The 17202-nt window shown below is 41.8% G+C and overlaps 1 protein-coding gene across 1 annotated transcript in view; it reads left to right on the top strand.

Moving 5' to 3' along the window:
* The window catches only part of LOC145412062 (orexin/Hypocretin receptor type 1-like), a 90643-nt gene that overhangs the window by 62216 nt on the left and 11225 nt on the right, over positions 1-17202 (top strand). Inside the window, exons 5-6 of the mRNA XM_080281980.1 lie at positions 3165-3431; positions 14218-14352. Coding sequence (XP_080138106.1) covers positions 3165-3431; positions 14218-14352 — 402 coding nt within the window. The remainder of the gene's footprint in view (positions 1-3164; positions 3432-14217; positions 14353-17202) is intronic.

The raw sequence follows: 17202 nt of genomic DNA, 5'->3' as shown, positions 1-17202 counted from the left end.
GCGTGTATATCTATCTTCTCCAGTTTTAAAAGACTTTCCTTAGGTGAGTTGAGTCGCTTGGCAGTAGCAAAAATAAAGTACAATAGAACGACATCTTACTCAAAAGGTAAAATTAGAAAGCATGCAAGCATAATAAAGAAGAAAAGTATTAAGAACAAATAGATGGGTACTCAGTAGAGCGCATCTCTCCGACAAGGGCAACGTAATTTCCAACCCACTCTTCATAATGGGTTAGGTTTTCTCATCACTGATTACGGTTTCCCAAAAAGTGTTTTCCGGATCCAGAATCTGTAATACAATCCGGATCGGTCCCATAAGTTAATCGATTGTTCCCTTGGACATGGGCTACCTACTCACCAAAATTGGTCCAAATCTCTCTTTTAGTTTTTGAGTAATCCTGCTAACAGACAAACAAACTAACAAACTCCGGTCCCAAAAGTTAATCAATTATTCCCTGCGACATGTGCTATCTACTCGTCAAATCTGGTCTAAATCTGTCTTTAAGATTTTGAGAAATCCTGCCAACAGATGAACAAACTAACAAACACACAAACAGACAAGGGTAAAAACATACTCTTCTTGTCGGAGATAATAACGATTATAAAGAGAATATGCAACCCTGGGGCTGAAGAAATTCAGTGAGAAGGGAGCTGGCGAGACGGAAAGCTTTTGACTGCACCCTATTTAGAAGAAACATATGTTGTGAACCCCACCCCCCATACAAGACAGTTGTACTCTACCAAGGGACACGAGGGAGAGTGACTGGAGACGTTTCTTACACACAGAAAATAAAATTAGTTTATATTTTATAGCTTATCTTGAACTCTGTGTTTCTTAAAAATTCATCCCTGGTCACCCTGTGCATAAATCGTTTGCACAAATTCATACATCTCATTTTTTAACTTTTCAGTAAGGTGACGTTATTTTTATTTCATTTTTGATATTTCCAGACGACCCTGCTAGCTTTCGAGGACTTTTTAAATGAAGAAGCCAGCTGTAGCGTTTGCTAACACATTTAATAAGAAAGAAAATTTCAAAGTTACAGCTAGAAAGAACAGAATATAAATGGCGACCTCGGGCAAAGGGGAGAAATCAATACACCTTATCATCTTATCAACTTCTCCCGTCTCAAAAATCACAAAATAAAACAATAATAAAAATCCAAGTTCATCGCAACAAAAATTGGTTATATTTCTGTCACAGGTAAAACTCTTGGATATTTCAAGAGTTCGCCAGCCGACAACGCCAATCGATAGGGCCAGGTTTTGTTTTTCACACTAACGAGACGGTTAGAGAGAGAGAGAGAGAGAGAGAGAGAGAACGGAGAATTGGGGAGCTTGTTACAAACTGGAAAAATTTAGTGAAAGGGTAGAAAAACTGAAAGGAAAAGTAAAACACAGTCGAGCGAAAGGTGGCGGGAAAAATATTTTAAGATCTTACCAAACTGAGGGAAAGGTAACTAGCTTCTTTAGTGCGGGCGCTTTTTCCTCTGCCGAGAAACACCGTCTGATGGAAGGTTAATGAAAGTATAAGAATTCATCGGCGTCCTGTCATTAAACTTCACCGCAGAGTTTCTGTTACTTCTCATATTGTCACCCGTAGTCTGCAAAAGGCGTGTGGGGTATATAGGCAATTACGGTATGATTTCTTATTATTCCAGTTTCATGTTCTATCCATCTATCCATCATCCAACACAGTACTGCCCCATCAGGAGTTTAGGGGCTCAGGGCTGGGCTACTCAGTCCAGACATGGTTAGTGGCAAGTTGCTCTTCCCTTAGCGGCCATACGTGAGCTATAAACTCAGTCACCTATCGAATGAGACCCAGATGGATTATATGCCCCTTCTGTTAACTCTCTCATGCTCCTGTTACTCATTCAGGCACATATAGTCCTGTAGTTTTAACTGGAACAGATTGCCAGGGTGGTCATGACCGTAAAAATATTACTGGTGACAGTATTAACACTCAAGCTCATATAACCCACTCAGCTAAATGATATCGTCTGGCGTTAGCTGGAAAATTATACTAGAATTGTTCCGCTCATGACAGGATTAATTACGCTCTACGGTACTTCTCTCCAAATCTTGGCAGATACTTTTCCTACTCCAGTCTGCAACAGCTGTGTGGGGCATATGAGCAATTACACAAGTTTCCTCATTATTCCTGACTCACGTTTCCCTGCTGCCAATGTCTCTCCCAAAAGTTGCCGAAAGCAATTCAGAAATATTCCTAAACTTTTCCTCAACAGTTGTTAGAATGTCTTTTGATATTAAAATCCCTGGAATATCGCTGATACACATAGCTTTGTTCATGTCATATCCACGTGACTTTACTTCCGGTAAGAAAGACTGAGAACTGCAGGGGTTCGATATACGTCGTCTTCATTAACCTCTTTGCGTCCCTTGTCCTCAGTATGGGACGAAACTGGGCGTTTTCAAAATTAATAATGAGGGGAACCCCGGGGTAGGTACCTATGACCTTCGCGATTATGAGCCGACAGGCGGAGGACGGTGCGCCTAGCACTCTTCCAACAAAGTCCCTCGCACAGCAGCTCTGGGAACTATGGGGTTAAGGTGCTTCACCAACTAAGCTGCACGAAATTATCTAGAGACAGCAAGAATAAACTAACAACTGTCATCGTGGTGTGAAGGTTAAGAATAGGCAAGAGGGAAAAGAATGACGTCTTTGTCTTCTATATCCTAACGTCACAGGTATTCTGATGTTGACCATGAAAAAATTTAGGAGGCTGAATAAACAATCGCCCTCTCCGTTTCAAGAACACAGTCGTAGACTTAGCTACCGGTGCACATATTTATTTCCATAGCGTAAGTCGTTTCAGCAATGTTTCCTCTCTCCAGAATGATCACGCTTACTTATTTAACCTAATCCTATCAGCACTAGTTCAGCCTAGCCTAACCTAATTTAACCTAACCTAGGCCCTGCAGGTAAGTGCCCATTTTGAATACGAGTACAGTTCGAAATTTTCCTCTAGTTTCAGAATCACTAAAGAATCATCTGTGGCGTTTTCTCCTCATATCACCATAATGAGTACGAGTAGACATCACATAATGAGTATTTGTTATAGTCATATGGTTGCAAGAATTACACAATAGGACATGAGCAAATAAATAAATAAATAAGTCCTCAACCTGTCTTCCCCACAGCACGATGATGACGGACCTCCAAGATGGCCGCGACTCCCTCCTGTATCCCGAAACGCACCAGCTGCCCTCCTTCCTCTCGCCCACCCCGGACTCCGTGGGCGGGGGCGGGGGAGCTCAGACCCCCACGCTGCTGAGGGGACGCACGCCCTCCCTGTACAACCTGGAGGAAACGCAGACGGAGTTACAGCGGGAGAAGAGGACGCAGAAGTACTTGGCTCTCATAGTCACCGTCTTCGCCGTTTGTCTGTGTCCGCTGATGATACTGAGGTAAGATAGATAGAAAGAGATAGATAGATCGATAGACATATATTGTGGAGGCTAGAGAGGACGCAGACGAAGATACAGAAAGAAATGAAACGAGAATATTTGGCATTGACAGAAAGGGGAGGGAAAGGAGTGAGGTGATTTAGAAATGAGAGGCAGCCAAACAATACGCGAAAAATAATGGAAGGTTGAAATTAAGGTGTTACGGGACACAAATAAGTTAAAGGAAACATGAAAAATAATACGGAGAGGGGAAAAAGAAGTGACATCATCAATGCAAAGTGCTGTCTAAACAAGGTCTTCTCTGGGAGGGTTGATGGGGAAACTTGGACAAGGGGAAGCGTCTTTGAGGGAGAGGGGAAGAAGGGAACGTATAAGAAATATGAAGAAGAGCAGAGTTTGGGAGAAGGCAAGAGGCAGTGATATTTTTATGGGAGTCAGACAGAGAGACAGGCAGAAAGCCAGAGAGACATATAAAACAGAAGCGAACAGAAAATAAAAGACAACTGAAATAAAGAGAAAAAGAGAGAAAAGAAAAAGTGTAGAAAAATAAATGCACCGAGAGAGAGAGAGAGAGAGAGAGAGAGAGAGAGAGAGAGAGAGAGATGCATTAGAGCCAGTGGAAAAGAACACAAGGCGGGTAAGAGCCTGCATGTTGGATATAAGGAAAGATATACTGGAAAACAGAGAGGGAGAGAGAGGGAGACAGACAGACAGACAGACAGACAGATGGACAAAGAGACAGAAACAGAGAAGAGCCAGAACCAGAGACAGGAACAGAGATTAACAAACTAAAACGTAAAAGTGAGTGTGCGAGAGATAATCGGTATCGTATCCACAAAAATAGAGAAAACGATATTGAAAAAAGCTAAATATATGTGAGAGAAAATGCTAAAGACAGAAAAACTAAATGAATAAACGTTAAATAGAAAGACAGAGGGACAGAAAGACAGACAGACCTGATATCCTGTCACTAGGTCTGAGTGAGAGAAAGAGCAGCCACAACACGTAAAAATTGAATACAAAAAGAGAGAAGGAGAGAAAGATCAATTTGAAATATCTGAGAGTAAGAAAAAGGCCACCCCCTCAAAAAAAGAACGAAAATGAAGAAAATACCCTTCATACGCCTGACATGAAACCTAGATCCGTTTTCAGGTGAAGGGGGAGAACCTGCAAAAGCCCTTATGAGAAATTTTACACTAAGTATTCGTAAGGAAAAAGATGTTAAACCCAGTAAGAAACCTCGCTCCGATTTCTCCAAAAAAAAACAAAAAGCGAACAGAAACCCACGTGAGATAGCTTGAACCCCATATTAAATAAAACGAAGCCTATGAAACCCAGCGAAAGAAAACTCGTTCCGTTCTCAATAAAAATGAAATAAAACTCTCAGCGAGGAAACTTGCCTCCATTCCCAGAAGAAAAGTAAACAAGTTATAAAAATCACTGCAAGAACTCGTGCTTTGTTCTTAGCAAAAAAAAAAAATCGTGTTCAAAAGAAAAACCTTGAAACCCCTACATGAAACCACGCTTCGTTCTCAGCTAAATAAGAAAAAATCATACAAACCCCCAGTGGGAAACCTTAGTCCTTGGCCTCTGGGTTATGTCCATTCTGTCAGGCCGGATGTGAAAACTTGGTCCCTTGATCATATCTTTATTGGGCCATGACTAGTATAGCTGAGGGTGGGAGGAATAGGGGTGGGGGAGAATGAAGGAAAGTGAGGGGTAAGAGGGAAATGAGGGAAAGTAAGGGGTAGGAGGGAAATGAGGAAAGGTGAGGGGTAGGAGGAAAATGAGGGAAAGTGAGGGGGTAGGAGGGAAATGATGTAAAGTGAGGGGTAGGGGGGTAATGGTGGAAAGGGAGGTGGTACGGGTAAGATAAGAGAAAGTTACAGTAAGGAAGAGGTTGAGGATGGAGTGGACCTGGAGTGATAGTGAGCTTAATTGGAATGGAGAGAGAGGGAGGGGAGTGGTGTGGAAAGGAAGGAGAGGGAAGCGAGGGAGTGAGACAGAAGAGAGGACGAAATAACGGGGTATGGAGGAGGTGAAGTGGAAAGGACTGGAAAGGGGAAGATGATGAGAAATTAAGATAGTGAAGAGGAAGGAGGCGGATTGGAAAGGAATGTGGGTGGGAAAGGGAGTAGAATGGAAGGGAAGAGAGGGAAGGAGAGAGAGTTAAGTGTAAAGGAAAAAGAGGTGAAAAAGAGGAAAGGAGGGAAAGGTAGGTGGAGTGGGAAATGGGAGGGGGGGGGAGGGAAAAATTGAAAACCGACATATTGCACAGCACTTAATGATTACAATATTCAGCTTCCTCCTGCATCTCTCTCTCTCTCTCTCTCTCTCTCTCTCTCTCTCTCTCTCTCTCTCTCTCTCTCTCTCAATATTTGGAATGATCCGCACATTAATGCTGATCTTTTCCTTTCATTCTTCTGAGATCTTCCTTTCAGCCAGAACACCCCAATCACGTACCGTAAGAAATCGATCCCATCTGCTGAGTAGCCTCCTCTCCTTCAACACGCTCACCCTTTCACATATTAATGCTGAGCTGTTCCCTCACCACATTGTCCCTCGTCCTCACAATACGTTGGGGCTGAATATTATATGGACAAGTACACAATGCCGTCTTGCGTAACAGTGAAAAGGCTACCCAGCGCACTCCTACACCAATACCATCACCCGGCCTATCAACTCTCTCAGCAACACCACTCAATAAACGGCCACACATAACATATTCAGCCGGAAAATACTCCACAATAACAAAGACATAATTTGATAATGTATCACCACACCATATCACCACAACACACCACCGCCCCACATACTATTAAACACACACACACACACACACCATCTCACTTCAAAACACAGACATTAAAAATCAGCGAATCGCCATTACGTAAACACCACCTGTACGGAACCTCATCCAGTAACATTCACAAGCATCAAAGTTACCAAAGTCAAAGCACAAAGTAGGTATCAGCCACACCTGCCGAATATCAGAGGCGGAAACCAAACCATACAGTCTGAACGAGAAGTAACCCTGCATTTTCACGGATTTCAAATAACCGATTAGAGAAATTAGGGAGTTCATGTTACACTTATATACCATACTGGAAAATAAAATAGCATGTTATGGTTTCGGAATGCAATGTGGAGATGATGATGATGATGATGATGATGATCTTTATATTTGGCAGAGCATTACGGAGATTTGTATGAGACTCACAAACAATACTTTTTTTTTTAATGCTTTGTCAGAATATACTATGGAGATGATAATACTGTTTTGCGTGTATATTGGAGATTTTCGGCGATTCGCGCTACAGAAACACAGCGCCCTGGAAAACTAATATGGTATAGAAATGGAATACAATATAGACTTTCTTCCCTTTTAATGTGTAGAACAACGATAATAATAATAATAATAATAATAATAACAGCGATTAAAATAAACAGCAAGTCACAACAAATATCGTGCCAGTGAGTCTGCCTAAATTCAGCAACATTTCAATAGCATCCGAGGAATAACAAAATCAGAGCCGGATTTAGTGTATGATTCGCGTCCCGGATGGCAAGGGAATGAGCTTAAATGGCCCGGGATTATGCCGATTGAGAGAGAGAGAGAGAGAGAAAAGAAATAAGGAAATGGAAGAACACAGGGGAAAATAACTGACAGAATATGAGAGGGGAATTGTGAGTGCGGAAGCGAGTGAAGCAGGAAGGGAAAAAGAGAAGTGGAAGGAGAAAGAGAATGAGGGAATGTATTTACCGTAAGTGTAGTGGATTTATATTGCTTCAGGGGTCCGAGTGAGGCTTATGAAGAAGACAGGCAGCAGAGAGGGAGGAGGAGAGAATGGGAGAGAATAAGGAGCGGGTGGGAGGGAGAGAATTGTGTGAGCGAGATCGAAAAACGAAGTGGATGGTGGAAGGAAGGAAAAGCAGGGTTGAAGGAAAGAGAAGAATAATGGAAGGAGAGATAGAAAGAGAAGTGAAATAAGAAATGGGGGTGGGAGGAAAGATGAACAGAGAAAGGAGGCAGAGTAAGCGAGGAGGGAGAGGAAAAGGGGGAGGAAGGAGCGAGAAAGGTAGGGTACGAAGAAAACTGAGGTAACAAGAGACCTATTGGGCGGCCCTTAACAAGATTACGTACGGGGCTAAAGTGATTACGCTGAACACCCCACTTACCAAAAAATAAATATAAAGAATCTCCCCTTTCTAACACACCCTGCTGTAGGCACAATAGCGTACAGGAAGAACAGACAATACTGTTTGTTATCATCATAATTGTTACTACTATTACTACCACTATTACTGCTACTACTACTACCGCTACTGCTACTGCTACTACTACTACTGCTACTACTACTACTACTACTATTATTATTATCATCATCATCATCACCATCATTGTCGTTGTTGTTACCATTGTTTTCTTTAACATAAAAAGCAAGAAACAATGCTCACTAAAGAGCCAGTTACTGTATCCCCTATAATGCAAGAATGGCAGTGTGGTATATCATAGTCAGAAGATACAAAGGAGGAAAAGAGAAATAAAGTAAAACAAAAACACAAAACAGTCCCGTCAAGCAAGCAAGCTAGAGTCAATCATCTTCATAAACTCTACTTTAGACCTGCCTGCTCAGTGAGAATATTCCGCAATAATTTAGTCGATGGGGTAAATTAACTTGAAACCTTTAAAAAATATCACCCCACAGGCTATAATAAACCCGAAATTATACTGCTCTGGGGAATACTCTGTCACGCGAACTGAGCTAGAGAGACTGTTGGAAGCTTACAGTGGAGATATAATGGACAACACTGGTATACGTAATGGCCAGCAAAGTCTGAGATCCTGGAAGTCGGCGTTGCTTGTGACTGAAAATAAAATACAAGAGACAGCCAGATAGGATAATAATACGCTAAACGAGCAGTGCAAAAAGAATAACTGCAATTAAGACAAAAACAACATAATGAATAAACTTTTATGTATTTCTGTAAATATGGTCGCCCTTTTGAGGCACAGTGAAGACATCTGACCCTTGACGAGTCTCAAAAGTAGAGGTTTTAGTAACAGTCACTCCAGTAATCAGGCAAAATCTTTGATATCAAAATAATCAGCTTTTATTACTGGAATGTAAAGGATGAGGTTATCTGGTTCCACTAACTGTATGGCAAGAAGTTTTCACTAGATTAATTTCATATCAAGCAATCACTTTTATTATATGATCATTCAGAGCAATGACAACCTAAACATCATTATACAGGGGGAAGAAATATGTACATATATCAAAAAACCAACCCATATATCACTGGTGTAAAAAGTAATCTAATAGAGGCTTAAGAATACTACCTTTCACGGCACACGAATGAAGCAGGTAACAGAACGACTACACCCTTGAATAAACATGTATCGGAATTTTATGCAAAAGAATGAAAAGGAAATACCATAACCTGTAACTCCAGTCGACAGTACTGGAAAGGGAGTCACAAAATACAGCCGTAGTAATTCTAGGGCCCTTCATTACAATATTTCTAATGCATGGCAAGTAAAGCTACCTTTCAATTAAGTAACACCACCAAAGAAAAAAAAGTGACGCCACGGAACAGTTATCGATGGGAAATGCAAAATACACCAGTACTGCATTTTTAACTAAAAATCATGTGTCGGAAGCTTGCAAGACGGAGCTCAGTGACGGTGATGTGATGAATATAAATTACGACAAACCAAGTGAAAAAATATACTCAATCCCATCAAGAAGGAAAAGGACTGCATAGGTTTCTCCTGACCTAAGTGATAACATGTGCATAGTGTGTAAGATACGTGGATGATATTGTGCTTAACGGATTTCTAGAGGATTTTATAGGCCAATCTAGCTAATTTTCATCAGACTCATTTGGAAGGTTCTCTAGTCGTTCTTTGTAGGGAAGACATCGAAGTCAAGGGATAGTTGAGTTGCTCTTCGGTGCACCCGTCCTTAATGAGCTTCGGGAACATCGGTGCACTCGTCCTTAATGAGCTTCGGGAACTTCGGTGCACTCGTCCTTAATGAGCTTCGGGAACTTCGGTGTACTCGTCCTTAATAAGCTTCGGGAACTTAGGTGCATTCGTCCTTAATGAGCTTCGGGAACTTAGGTGCATTCGTCCTTAATGAGCTTCGGGAACCAGTGCCGAACACAAACTTAGAATTGATGTACTTAATAATGTGTTGATTTTAGATTTTTGGGGTGTTCTATTGTCGAAGTTCATTACTGTGATGTCGATAATTCTGTTTAATAGCTTTAATATTTAACGATTTACACTATATGTTTCTAGAATTATTCCCCGCATAGCTTTTCTCCTCTTACTTCCACCTGTAGCTATTTAAATTCACTTAATATTGTATGTTTCGTTTGGCTATTTCGTCTTTTATATTATCAAAAATAATTTTATAACTAGCAGTGTTTCTTATATCACGGTTTGTAAAAATTTGTACTCTGAACATTGTTATGGTCCCATTTCCACACAAATTTACCAGATCACTGTCGGTAGGACGAAGGTCGAAAATATAATTACCACGAGAGAATGGAAAAGACAGGAGCAGGGAGGAGGGAGAGAGGATACGAAAGGGAGGTGGCGGGAGGAAGAAAAGAGAGAAGAAAAATGGAAGGGGGAGGAGGAGGACGATGGAGGGACGAAGGGAAAAGAAAGGAGGTGGACGGAGAAAGGAGAGTCGAGGGAGGGAGGAGGTAGAATAAAGGAGGGAGGAAAGGGGATGCTGCAAAGAAAGCAGTGGTGGAAGGGAAAAGGAGGAGAGTGGAGAGGGGGAGCAAGGAATAGGGAAGTGGAAGGGGAGAGGAAGAAAGAATGAGAAAGAAGGGAAAGTAAATTGGGCTGGGAGTATAAAGGACGACGAGAGGGAGAAGGAAGCACCAAAGAAGATTGCTGGAGAAAGGAGAGGAAGAATGAGGAAATGTGAGAAGGGAGGAAGGAAACAGGAGTGATGCTAGAGAGAGAAGAATGGAGGAAGAGGGAAGAAAGGGAATGAAATGGAAAGAGGGGAAGTAGACTATGAGGAAAGCAAGATTGAAAAGGAAAAAAGGAGGAACAAAGCAAAGAAAGAGGATAAAAAAGGAGTAGGAAATATTGAAGAGGGAGAATGTAAAAGGAAAATGCTAACAGGACATATGATTGGGGTATGGGAATGAAGGAAGCAGTGAAAGTTATATGGCAATTCAAAAGGGAACTAGGGAAGGACAGAGAGAATAAAGAAGAAAAACGAAAAAAAAAATGAGAAGGGGGTAGAACAGCTAATGAGATGACAGAACTGTTGGTGAGAGAAGCAAAAAGAAAAGCCAGGAAGAAGAGAAGAAATAAAGAGGGAAATAAAATCGTGGATGGATAATTAAGGAAGGATGAAGAGAGGATGGAAGAGAGAGGACCATAACGAAGTTCCTAAAATAATGAACTGGGGAATAAATGAAACAGCAGACAAAAGTAAAGATTTTAAAAGTTGATAATATAATGGATGAAGTACAAACAAAGATTCGCATGACAAGGGCCTCACTCCTATTTCATCTTAACTCTTGACGAAATGATCTCCGTCTCACAGTCATCATGAAATTATTCTTGCGTGTATTGTTTGGGGGGAAGTCGAGAATAACGAAGGCTTGAATGGTAACTGAATGAATGAGGCCAATTATAATGAAGTTTTTCCCCTGTGACACTGCCACAATTTGTCATCTATCCATCTTGAATGCTGAAATGTCACGCAGAAGTGGTGTGGAAAGGATGTACAGCTACAGCGTCCCTTAGTCTGCCTCTGACCTACGTGAAATAAGTTGCAAAAGGACGAAAATCTTGATCAGGTAAAGGTGGAAGGAGCACAGGCGTTCTGCTGATAGCTCTCATATTTTTGTGACTGCTTGTGACCAATTTTTGATACTTTTAATCGCAAGCAGCATGTTAGTGGAGAAAAAGGTTATGATGATGGTGATGATGATGATGATGATGATGATGATGACGATAATTAAAGGAGAGACAAAATGCAAGGGCTTACAGGATTGCAATGACAAACTAAAGGGGAAATGAGACAAAGGGGACAATGGAAGGGTAAAACAGAGAGTTAAGAAAAGCCGGTGGAGGGAAATGAAAGAATAGAGCGGCTTTTGTGGGGAGAGTGGGATTAAAGAAAGCCTATAGGAGGAAGGGCTGAGATCACTTAGGGTACGGGATAATGAAAGAGAGAGAGAGAGAGAGAGAGAGAGAGAGAGAGAGAGAGAGAGAGAGAGAGAGAGAGAGAGAGAGAGAGAGAGAGAGAGAGAGACGTCTAGCAAAACAATACATCGCCATTCTATCGCGCTCTCGTGAATTTGAAAAAAGAAAAAAAAATCTAAAAGAAGACAAAAAAGAAATGGGGGGAGGTGAGAGAGACAGACCAAAGACCAGAAGCAAAATCAGAGACACACAAGAAGAAAGGAGAAACAGGAGGATGAAAGGAGAAAATAAAAAGAGTAAATCCTCAATAAGAGAGCTCTCAGTTTTCATTATTGGGCTCAGCTGGATAGGAAGGATTTCACAAGTTTTAATCGAGCCGTAAGAGAGTTCAAAAAGGAGGAGGAGGAGGAGGAGGAGGAAGGTGCCAGGGGGAGGGCAAACTGTAATAAGAGAAGGGGAGAGACTTTGATTGGAGAGAGACAGACAGACAGACAGACAGAGGTAGATGGGCACACAGACAGACGGACAGGCACAGCCACATGGAGAGACAGACAGACAAAGACACAAACACAAAGCCAGACAGACAGACAGAAAGATAAAGGCAGAGAGAGAGACATTCACACACACAGGGACGGAGGCAAAAAGAACGATCAAAGTAACCAAAACCAAAGAAGGAAACCACAACCTGTTACAAAAAAAAAAAGCACAGTAGATATATTCGGAAATTAAAAATGCATATAACCTGAATAAAAACAGCTACTCGTCCAAACCATCAATTATTTTATGACAAATATTTATGGGCGCTCAGGTGGACGCGGACTGAGGTTAACTGTTTTGTATTTTAGCTGGGGAAATTATTAATCGTTACGCTAAGAGCCAGGGTAAATAATGGTAGTAAATGGAGTCTGTAAATTGACATGAGTCGGGAGTATAACGCTTATTTAGAGATTATACTGTTAGCGTCTTTTATTTTTGCTTTTGCCATCTCCAGACGAGTTTATTCGAATACGAGGATAGTTTTCAAAATGGAGTGGTTATACATAGCATTCATTAACCTCTTCACTACAATGGTGGCCTACTGGAAAAAGAAATAATATGGACACCTTTATTAGCCGTGCTTATCCTTCAGTATTCTAGGAGGAAAGAAATAATTGTTTACTACTTCTGAACTTAATGACACCCCACAGGCTCACAGGCCGCCCCAGGACATGTAACTGCCCAGTGAAGTGCTGTGCCCCTCTGTGTCAAATTTACGGATATTTCGGCACGACGTTGGTACGCGGTCAACTAGTACTCTTGCCTTGTGCGTTTCAGTGTGTGTATAATTGTGCAAGTATGTGTGTATGTATGCGTGTGTATACCCCCACCCATCAACACACTCCCATATGGCCTGGACTCCAATCCTCAAAACGGGACTGTGATTTACTGACAGAGTGAATGACACAGTGAGAGACAGCTGTATATGACTCCCCCACTGGAAAAGCCAAAACAAAAATCGTCCATACGTTACAGGAACAACCTAAAATGATGTCCTCAGGAAGTTTGGGATAATAGAGGCTTTAAATTGGTATGAATCAGGGCATTACTTAATATACTTACAACTTTGGGGCGAAAGAAGTAATACAGGCTGCAGATAGAAGTTGCAAAATGCTTTGAATCTGGGCTGTTGGTTTTGTATTTATAGGCATCGTATGAGGGCCGATCTGTATTACAAAGCTCTACTGCAACGTAGATAGTATATTATTTCATTCAGATCATCCCTAGACAACTTGTTCACTTTAAGAATACACCCTCTGACTAACAGATTACAGACTGTCTCCATTAGCGTCTCCACTATGATAATGCCATCTGTATTTTTACTACATAACCACCTTTATTTCGTCATAGAAAGATTATCCACTTCAGCAAGTTTACTATGTCATGATGGTCAAATGCAGGTATTGAATTGAGACTACCGTACATCCAGACGATTTTGTTCTGCTGAGGGAAATCCTATAAGCCAATGGGTTTATAAACTTACATTTCACTGGGCAAACTAGGGTATTACACTCAGGCAACACCAGACAATTTTGTTCTACTGAGAAAGAGTCTAACATTTCAAATCGTTCTAAGTCTTTCACTATGAGGGGTCTCTCTCTTAAGATAAATAAATCCGTCTGGCAATAACGATAATAGAAGTGAAAAGGCTTCGTCTTACAAAAGCAGTAAACCTTTTCAAAACGAGGATATTCTTTATACTGCATTATTGCTCTCTCCAGACTTAAAAATTCAGCTTCGAACTTTTCTCACTGAAGAGTTTTTATATAGACTTCTGTACATATATTAAATTCTGGGTACTGGAAGTGAGGCTAAACATGTAGGTGACAAAGATGATAGTTTTAGTGCCTCGCTTTTCACAACCCCACATGCATAGTCTTCCTGTTCTCTCATGCTCATACACAAAGCATTCACACACACACACACACACACACACACACACACACACACACACACACACACACACACACACACACACACACACACACACACACACACACACACACACACACACACACACACACACACCATGCACTCATATTCACTCTCCCATTCCCACAGGCTGGTGAGCAACGTGGTGACTGAGACGTACGACAACTCTGGCCACTTCGACCTCACGTTCATCACCTTCGTGTGGCTGGCCTTCCTGCCCACCGTCACCACGCCAACCCTATACGCTGCATGGAGGCTCAGCAGGTGGGGAGGAGGGGTGGAGAAAATGAGGGGTGATGGGAAAGACGGAAGGAGATGGAGAGGAGGCGATGATGGGGAAAGATATCTGAAAGAGCAGGTATGAAGAGATGATGAGAATGTACAGGAGAGAGGTGGGAAATACAGAAGGCAGACCGGATGAATAACAATCATGGAAGCGGATATACTGGAGAGAAGAATTTGAGAGAGAAAGGGGAAGAGTTGAAGGGATCAGGAGAGGGATGACAGAAAAATTAAGGGTGAGAAATGCTCTGAGGAAGGAGCGGAAACTTAAGTGACAGGGAAAGATGGGGAGGAAGGGAAGTTGGTGGAAAACAGAATGAGGAGGAAATGAAAGCTGGAATGAAGAGGAAGCTGGTGAAGAAGGGAAAGGAGACGAAGGAAGAGGAGTTGAAATAAGTGGGGATTTGGGAAGGAAGGAGAAAGTGGGGGGGAGACGGACGTGAGGACAAAGAAAAAAAGAGTTGGGGAAGAAGTGAGAGTTGGGTATGAAGAAAAGTTTGGGAAGAAAGGGAGGTTGGGGAGGTAAAAGGAGTCAAAAAGGGAGGATAAACTGGGGAGGAAGAGTGAGTTGAGGAGGAAGGGGGAGTTGAGGAGTAAAGGAGGAGTTAGTTAGGAAGTGGAGATAGGGAGGATAGAGGATTCGGAGAGAAAAAAAGAAGAGAGAGAGAGAGAGGAGAAAAACAGGTGAACGAAGAAAGAGACTGGTGAAAAACGGGAATCTGTGAATAAAAGAAGCAATGAGTAATATGAAGAGGGTACATGAGGAATATAAAAGGACATGAAAATAGAGGTCAGAAAGACAAGGAAAGAAGAGAAAAGAGGGGTAGGGAAGTGGCATTGAACAACGGCAGCAAGTTCAAACACACACACACACACACACACACACACACACACACACACACACACACACACACACACACACACACATCCTGTCCCCTTGAAGAGACTTTCAGTTAGGTAGTCTAGCCTTCTTACAATGTCTCTTGGCACTTCTGTTCTTGTTCGTTTTTGAAATCACTCCCTTGCTACCCTCCCCCTCATCTTTCTCATTAACAAACATTATTTCATTGCTTTCTCTCTTCTCTTTCCATCTTCCTCCCTCCCTTCTCCCTTCTCCCTTCTCTTTCCTCTTCATTTCCTCCTTCCTTATTCTCTCCTACTCCCTCAGTTTTCAAAGTTTTCTCCCCCTTCTCCCCTTCATCCTTCTCTCTCTACATGGGGTTTTGCTTTTTATCATCTGTCCTTGCTGTACTCTCCATATTATTCCTTTTTCCCTTCTTTTTTTTTTCCTCTATATTTCCCTCTTCCCATTATTCTTCCGTTGTTCTTTCCCTCTTCCCTTTTTTCTGTACTTCTCTCCTGTTTTCTCCGTTTCTCTCCTGTTTTCTGTCTTCATTATACCGATTTCTCTTTCTTCTTTCGTCCCTGTTCTTGTACTTTATTCCCTGTTATCTCTTTTTCTTCGTCTCATTCTGTGATTCCTTTCCTCTCCTTTGCATTCTCTCTACTCTGCCATTTCCTCTCTCTCTCTCTCTCTCTCTCTCTGTCGTTTCCGGATCAAATATCGCTCCCTAATTGGACAACTTTCGTCCGTATTTGCGAGGGCACGCATATATCCTCCTCTTTTTATTTCATTTTATTTATTTATTGGGAGGGAGGGAAGGTTTTGACTCCTGTATGTGAGCTAAATTGCTAATGGAAATCACTGTGCTTTAACTGAGGCGTAACTGTAAAGAGAGCATTTTTATACTTCTTTTAATGTGTTTTAGTTGAGAGCACATGAAGCAGATACCCTGAATTAGTCCCTGCACACAGTTACTTGATCGTTTCTGACTAACGAGTTGCAGCTGGGGTAGGGAGGAATTGGCAGCACATACACTCTCACATAAGTTATAGTGGGGGAAGGAAGGGACTGGTAGCACCTCCACACCTTCTGCTTAAAGATTGACAGTGGGTGTAGGGAGGGACTGGTAACGCCTTCACCCCTTCTACTTCAGAGCTACAGTGGGGGTAGGGGGGGAATGATAGCACCTTCACCCCCGTCAATCTTCACCCACTATAATACTACCTCCCTCACCCGTCCTCCTCTCTGCCGGAAGAATTTGATATTATTTAAGTTTCTATTCATTAATGTTTTGGACATAACCCTTAATTTCGATTATTACTTATTACGACGGACTTCTTATAGGAAAAGTTGTTTGAATTTATGAGACGAAATCGTACAATGCATGAAGATATACAAGGAGTATTATGGGTGCAAAGGGAAAGTGTACTCTGCTCCCTCTCTCCACCGCATCTCGTCAACCAGATTCTGTGTGTCTATAGAGATTTCGTAACATCTTCCTAAGCGATTTATTTTGTCACTTGCACCTAAATATCCTCTTGTATGTCACTGCTACAAACTACGTGGATATTAATGCAACATGGGTAGCAAATATAGCCCAACGTGCATCGAAGCGTAATAGGTAAAATAAACTGCTAAGGATGAGGTGTTGCTAAGTCTCCTATGCTACCCACGGGACGGCTCTAAGACTGTCACTGTTTCATGTGTTGGTAACTCTACATTCCAAGGACTACATTCACTGACTCACGATTAACTCTCCGTTGTAAATGAAGTTTGTTTTCGGAGGAAGAACGCCACATAAGGAAAGAAGATGCCATTCCTTTATTTGTCCTTCCTGCTGAAGCAAATCCAGGTTACTACAGGGCTTAACTAATCGTAACTTTGTGTGTGAATTTGGCCTCAGTTACGTATTCTTAAATGCTAATGCTTAATTTTTGTCTTTACAGATCATAACACAGACAAAGAGAGGAAAATGGTGCGGTAGTTTG

This window comes from Coenobita brevimanus, chromosome 92 (assembly GCF_032717465.1).
Source record: "Coenobita brevimanus isolate Jiangsu-jjx chromosome 92, ASM3271746v2, whole genome shotgun sequence".
In the NCBI taxonomy this organism is placed as follows: Eukaryota; Metazoa; Arthropoda; class Malacostraca; order Decapoda; family Coenobitidae; genus Coenobita; species Coenobita brevimanus.
Note: the sequence above shows the minus strand (reverse complement) of the source record. Positions and strands in the feature narration are given on the sequence as shown.